Source organism: Pseudophryne corroboree, chromosome 1 (assembly GCF_028390025.1).
Source record: "Pseudophryne corroboree isolate aPseCor3 chromosome 1, aPseCor3.hap2, whole genome shotgun sequence".
NCBI classification, from domain to species: domain Eukaryota; kingdom Metazoa; phylum Chordata; class Amphibia; order Anura; family Myobatrachidae; genus Pseudophryne; species Pseudophryne corroboree.
The window spans coordinates 1,127,612,185-1,127,619,776 of NC_086444.1; the positions used below are offsets into that span (position 1 = coordinate 1,127,612,185).

At 44.1% G+C, this 7,592-nt stretch overlaps 1 protein-coding gene across 1 annotated transcript; it reads left to right on the forward strand.

Annotated features, from left to right (window-relative positions):
• Positions 1-1,723: 1,723 nt before the first annotated feature.
• DRD5 (dopamine receptor D5) lies at positions 1,724-7,357 on the forward strand. Its single transcript, XM_063923160.1, has one exon. The coding sequence runs from the start codon at positions 2,522-2,524 to the stop codon at positions 3,830-3,832; it is 1,311 nt and encodes a 436-aa protein (XP_063779230.1). The 5' UTR covers positions 1,724-2,521; the 3' UTR covers positions 3,833-7,357.
• Positions 7,358-7,592: the final 235 nt, after the last annotated feature.

The following is a 7,592-nucleotide window of genomic DNA, read 5'->3' on the forward strand; positions in this document are numbered from 1 at the left end:
GGTGGGCCCTACATGCCCCAGTCCGACACTGGGTACGGGCTGCACAATTCCAGGGGGTGACACCAAAATGCTGACTCCTCTGCAGTGACAGGAGTCAGGTGCTTCAGTGTGACATTATCCCTCAGCACTCTGCTTCTGTCCCTGAGAAGCAGCCGGCAGTGCTGGAAGAGTCTCCGGAGGCAACCCGCCTGCTCCTGGAATGAGTTAATCGGGGGCTTCCCAAAAGGCCACACCCCTTTAGTGACATCAGCAGAGCTCTCTTGAGGCCATGCCCCCTGTCTGCTAAGTCATGGCCCCTTTTCAAGCACAGGGGGCCTCTTGGCCACACCAGGTGTCACCAACTCTGCTACCCTTGCTTAAGCAGACCTGCTGTATATGGACGACATCAGTGCCTAATTTGTTAACTTGAGATGGCGTTAGTTTGGTCTGGTCATTGGGGGTTCAGCGAAGCTTTAGAGACCTTGCTGGACCCCCCAGGTCAAACACTATGGGGCTGATTATGAGTCACACGCACAGTGGCTGTAGTTGCTGGTAGCTGCGGTTGCGGAAGCCTGTAATACTACTTTATATTAATGTTCTCTTCAGCTAATGCGTGAGTTCATACGCCTGCTGGAAGATGAAACCAGTGCTGCCCAATTATAGTCTGCTGGCTTCCGCAACCCTCTTTATTAGTATCTGCAATGTGCCCGGTGCTGTTGGGATAGTCACAAGGCATGGCCACACCACCTCTGAAAAAAAATATTTAAAATACTAGTAGCAGCGTTGGGTATTTGTCCCCCTCAGTAGCTGCCCGGCCCCCAAGGCCCCTCCATGTGGCCCAGACCCGGGTAATTGGCAAAAACTTGCCATTTGTGCCTGTGAAGAGAGATCTGTGTGGCTCAAAGTCAGCACCTACAGTATATGTACTTACAGCCCTTAGCTATGCATGCGAATAGCACTACAGTACCTCCATCCACCATCATCCTGACCGCCGAGATTCCAACAGCCGGCAAATTAAACGCATCCCCACCATCCGCATGTCAGTAAGAGCAAACCGCCCACACCCAAGTATTCACAAGATGGTAGTCATTGGGGGGAATTCAAATGTTTGAAAAGTCGGTTGGGTGTCAGTTTTTTTCTGTCTATTAGATAGGAAAAAACAGACACCCAGCTGACTTTTCAAACAATGGAATACACCCTAAAATGTATCACTGCTCAGCCACAGAACACATATGTTACACTGTACAACGCAGTAATGTGTGATTTATTAATATTATTTTGGGGAAGAGACAATTAACTCTATAGCTATTACTGTACAATAAAAACATACTACTGTATAAAGAGCTGATGACTGCAAATGTGTCAGGCTGTAGATCAGAGGTTGTCAGGGCATACTGGGACTTGTAGTCCTGCTACAGGGGTTGCTGCTATAGATATAGACAAAGAGTGTATAACATTGCAGTGGGGATAAACTCATGTCACATTACAGCTGAATAGAACACTGTGGCCATTGTGCGTGGAGAATGATTTTTCATTGTTCTATCTGCGAGGATGAAACGTTTCACTGGGGATATTGAAGTGGAAAATACCAGTGATCCTGATAGGTACAGATGGTTTCAGGTCAAAGCAAAAATAAATAAATAAAATAAAATAATAATAACAACAACAAAAAACAATAAGAGAAGAACAGATACAGCGACACAGTCTGTACGGTCTGTACAGTGGGTGTCGGGTCAAGAACTGCTTGTATCAGTAATATGTGTTCTCTGCTCAGAGCCGGCGGAAGCGCTGTGCGGGGGGGCGTGTGGCAGTAATGCCATGCACATATAAAACCTGGGTGAGGCATGACGGATGGAGGCACTTCCAAGTGAGACAGAAATAGCCAGGCGTTGGGCATTGAGGGGGGCGGAGAGCAGCGACAGCCTGGGGGCAGCAATGTGTCCTTCATCTCTCACACTTGGGGCTGCTGGCTGCATCTGGAGTGACGTGCAAAGCTGTGTCCTAAGGAATCCACCTCCACCCAGCCACCAGGTACCTGCATTGCTGAGTCCTGGACCCTCTGCCTGGTGCACGGTTACACTGCGGAGAGTTTAGGTGCGCCTGGTACCCACACACAATGCGATCCAGCATCATCCTGGGTGCATTCAGGACTCTCTGATTTTTGGGGGCTGCATTAAGCCCAACAGGTTTACAAGGAGAATGCTGTAGAGCAGCTGAGGAGTGTCCCTCCAAGAGTGAGGATCCCGACTTTTTATGGTAATGATGATGCATAAGGAAGGAGAGGGATCTGGAAGCGGGTGGCTCTCCGGCTGCTGTGCGCTCAGACGCAGCTGCTGTGTGGCTTTCTGCTGCTGCGATCCCACAGCCTCGCTGGCCATGGAGTGCCAGCTCTGCCAGACGGAGGACAGCGCAGGGGGCTAGAAAACTGCTTCTTCTCATGTAGGGTGGATGTCCTGCAGGAGTAGCCCCATTCCACCAGGGCGGCACTATGGTATCACCCTTTGCGCTTGGACAGCAGTGACTGCGCCTGAAGCGCCCAGAGATGTTCGTGAACAAGAGTCTTTTCCATGAAGCGCATCACCAAAGAGGGGAATTAGCTGCAGGGCAGGTAGTCACCGGGAGCCTCCTGTCCCTGCTCATCCTCTGGACCCTTTTTGGTAACATCTTGGTGTGTACAGCTGTCATAAGGTTCAGGCACTTGCGCAGCAGAGTAACCAACACTTTCATTGTATCTTTAGCCATTTCTGATCTCCTGGTGGCCCTCCTGGTGATGCCTTGGAAAGCTGTAGCAGAAGTTGCCGGCCACTGGCCATTTGGAGACTTCTGCAACATTTGGGTGGCCTTTGACATCATGTGCTCCACAGCCTCCATCCTGAACCTGTGCGTCATCAGTGTGGACAGGTACTGGGCTATCTCCAGCCCCTTCAGGTATGAGAGAAAGATGACCCAAAAGTTGGCTTTGCTGATGATCAGTGCTGCTTGGGCTCTGTCCATCCTAATTTCATTCATACCCGTCCAGCTAAACTGGCATAGGAATAAAAAAGAGAGTCAAGCACTAAACAATCAGACTGCACAGAACTGTGACTCTAGCTTGAACAGGACATATGCTATTTCCTCCTCCTTGATCAGCTTCTACATCCCTGTAGCCATCATGATTGTCACCTACACCAGAATCTACAGGATTGCCCAGATTCAGATCAGGAGGATATCCACCCTAGAAAGGGCAGCAGAGCATGCCCAAAGTTGCAGGAGCAACCGTGTTGACTACAGGCACCACCACAATAGCCTGAGAAATTCCATAAAAAAGGAGACAAAAGTGTTAAAAACACTTTCTGTGATTATGGGGGTGTTTGTCTGCTGCTGGTTACCCTTTTTTATTTTGAACTGCATGGTCCCATTCTGTGATAGGTCTTCTGGACACCCCAAAGCTGGACTTCCATGTGTCAGTGAGACCACCTTTGACATCTTTGTCTGGTTTGGTTGGGCTAACTCCTCTCTGAACCCTATCATTTATGCTTTCAATGCTGACTTCAGGAAGGTCTTCTCCAGTCTTCTAGGATGTGGACACTGGTGTTCTACCACAGCAGTAGAAACCGTCAACATCAGCAACGAGCTCATTTCCTACAACCAAGACACAATATTCCACAAGGATATCGCGACTGCTTATGTCAACATGATTCCCAACGTGGTGGATTGTATAGATGACAATGAGGAGACGTTTGACCGCATGTCTCAGATCTCACAAACTTCTCCAAACAATGAGATGGCCACAGGCTCTATGTGTGACCTGGACTGTGACACTGAGATCTCTCTTCATAAAATTACACCGGCCATGCCTAACGGGTTCCATTAAATCAGTGTTTACTCTCCTCGGACAGTCATGTCCGGTTAGGTGTTATCATTTGGTGCCAATTCCAGTCTTATGCCATCACCCTTTCTCATAAACCTAAATGAGTAAGTTATGACACTGCAGTATATGGATATATTAAACTTATGTTCTGTCTTTGTGTGTTTAACTATGGGGACATAATAATTATTTTATTTTTGGTTCTGAAAAAGTGCATATATGTATTAAAGTTTTCTAGTGACATCCAGTATATATATACTGTGTGTACAGTGTAGTATATCTGTAGATCGATAGATACAGTAGATAGATAGATAGATAGATAGATAGATAGATAGATAGATAGATAGATAGATAGATCTATATCTACATTATATCTATCTATATAAGATAGATAGATAGATAGATAGATAGATAGATAGATAGATAGATAGATAGATAGATAGATAGATAGATAGATAGATATGCAATTTGAATGTCAGTAAATATGTGTATAAATATTTTTTTCAATTAAATCATATGGTAGATAAATTGCCAGCAACCTGTGGGTCTCCCAGCTGTAGTGGGCTACATCCAGGCATAGCTTACAAAAGACCTCACAGACACGCTTTACTGGCACTTCAAGTTCCACAACATCCAGAGACCTGCAGATTCACTATATCTAATGTAGAATGTTTCTTACAGGACCTGTATATTTCATGCAGATGTTTGAAGGTTTGTAGCAATAGTATGTAATGCTGAGTCTCTTGTCACCACTCCTGCTGGTCAGGGAACAACATCAGACAATATTACACGCAGCAATGACAGTTATTTATTTATTATTCATAGTTTATTTCCACCTTATTATGCAGCACTGTACAGAGAATATTACTGTGAGTATTGGAATTCCTAAACACACACACACACTACACACACACACACACACACACACACACGAAATACATTATAAAGCTGGAGCCCCCTCCAGAAGTCACCATGCTTAACAATGAAATAACACACTTCTTTGTCTCACTAATATATATATATATACTGACCATATTATCCCTTTAACCTGGGACACTCATGAATTTCACAGGTTCTATGGCTGGCTGACTACAAGCCTTCATTTCACCTGGTTTTAAGCATGTGCAATTCATGAGCGTCCCAGGTTAAAGGGATAATATGGTCAGCCTAATATATATATATATATATATATATATGTATGTATATATATATGTATATACAGTATGTATACACATACATGTGTGTATATATATCTATATATATATATGTGTGTGTGTGTGTGTGTGTGTGTGTGTGTGTGTGTGTGTGTGTGTGTGTGTGTGTGTATATCTATATATATATCTATATATATATATATATAACATACACACACACACATTTGACAAGCGCAGGCCACGGAAGATCAGATGTTATGCAAATGTCTAGCCACGACCTATGCATTTAGATTACATTCTGCCATTACAAGGGTTAAGCGGGCTGAAAATAAGGCACACACTGCTATAATCGCTTATTGCTGCCTGTGCGACTGAGTAATCCTCCCCTAAAGCTGCTCAGTGTTTGTGAAACACATAATACCAAAAAAGCACCTCATGATACAAAGCCCTGGATGCTGCCTGTATGGATGACTATAACCGACCCTTGTCAGGTCCACCTACATTAATAGATCCCCTACATGGATTCCTGTAGAACCCTACCTCATGGATGTCCTGTCTCATTGCTTTAATGAATCAAGTGCTCTTACATATAGTGATATGGATATACAGTATACATAGGTTTGTTTATTTGAATAATAAAAATGTGTGTGTTTCCATTGTGGACAAGTGCTGTTTATTAATTAAATGCAACAGATGACATCATTTATATGGTATGAAAAACTATCATTACAATATACTTCATTTACAGTTTGCATGATAGATTTACTAATTCTCTGTGGTTTAGACCTCCTTCCTCAGGTGTATTTGGCAGTTTACAATTTAATTAATTTTCAATTACAATGAATTTATTTATAACTAGTGTACGTTGCTCATGTCACTGCCATACTCACCAGGCAGATGTTTTGTGGGCTGATCCAGGATTCATTAAAACTGAAATTCATTCACTATAATCAAGTGACATCACTGAGGCATGAGGTGATGTCACTGAGTCCGAAGAAGGCATTCTCATAAATACTGGATGAACTTACAAACTATGTGCCTCCAATGTGTGATTGTTATATTATTGCTGTTTTACGCTATAGTCAGTTTTGCCTTGCTGAAAGGGGTTATGGCCATTAGGTCGACAGCACTTAGGTCGACAGTCATTAGGTCGACCACTATTGGTCAACATGCATTAGGTCGACATGGTCAATAGGTCGACATGGAAAAAGGTCAACATGAGTTTTTAATTTTTTTTTAATTTTTCATACTTTCTGATCCAAGTGGACTACAATCGGGAACGGTAACCTGTGCTGAGTGCAGCGGTAGTGGAGCGAGGCACCTTGCCCGAAGCATGGCAAGCGAAGCGAGCCATGCGAGGGGACATGGTGCACTATTTGGGGTTCCCGTCACTTTGCGAAGAAAATGACACCAAAAACAGTAAAAAAAAAACTCATGTCAACCTACTGCATGTTGACCAATAGTGGTCAATCTAATGACTGTCGACCTAAGTGTGGTCGCCCTAATGACCCATACCCGCTGAAAGCATCTGCAGCAAGACAGCATGAGAATTGGTGCAAGCGCTTCAGCTCTGCTAGCTATATTGTTCTGGATGTGACACAGTGGGTGGGATCATCATGCGTCAGGTTCAGTTGTGATGCAGCAATGTAACGTGTGCAGTTCTTATTTATACAAATGGAAGTCGGAGCTAGATAGCACACCAGCTGTTCTATCATTTCAATCAGGGGAGTTAGACAGTTGACAGTTTTTAACCGTGGCAGTACTATAACTTTAAACAGGATGCTTGAAGTAACATTACTACCCTGTCGGCATTCTGCAGTCGACATTATGCTGTTGTATGTATTGACTTACAGCGCAACTGTCACCCAAACATAATACACCACAAATCAAGAGTGTGTTAACACTGATTGTGCCCTACGTATTATGTTCCTCTTATATGTTCCTCTGCCCTCTCTTGCATTATTTTTACTGGAAAAAACATGTGCTAGCAAAGAGAATGTGAGATTCTCATGTATTGCGGTTATCTACAGTATGTATAAGTGCATTTAGAATTCCTTACTTGCAGCCCATTTCCCTTTTTCAGTTTATCTTTTTTGGATGACAAGCAGGGCAGCCATCAGGGGGGGGGACTGTGGGGACTGGTGGCTCCTTATACCAATACCTGGAGAACTGCACCAAGTTGTGAAATAACGGTGGGCTGATGCACACGGAGGACTTCTTAAAACAAGCCTTTAACTGCACATCAGCTCTCCGTGAACCGATCCTGTAGCTCCGCAATACTCCACCTATATGTAATATCACAATGTATGACATCACATAGGGGTGGAGTGGTACGGCAGAATCTTTTTTTTAGGGGGGAGGGTGTGGAGGGAGCCTAGGTGACATGTGAACTTCGCTGTACTTGTGATTTTTTGCTGGGTTGCAAAATGTAAAAGCTCACGCCAAAGCTTAATTTCACATTTGGAACAACCATTCATTTGAAGATACAGTTGTTCACCCATTTGGTTTACAGGATGTTGGCAAAATCAGAGTGTTTTGTGTGGGGTAAATCCTGCCATGTTTCACAGTTGCCCTCTTTTCCTCCTTTTTAGGGTCCTGGGGCAACTGAGGGG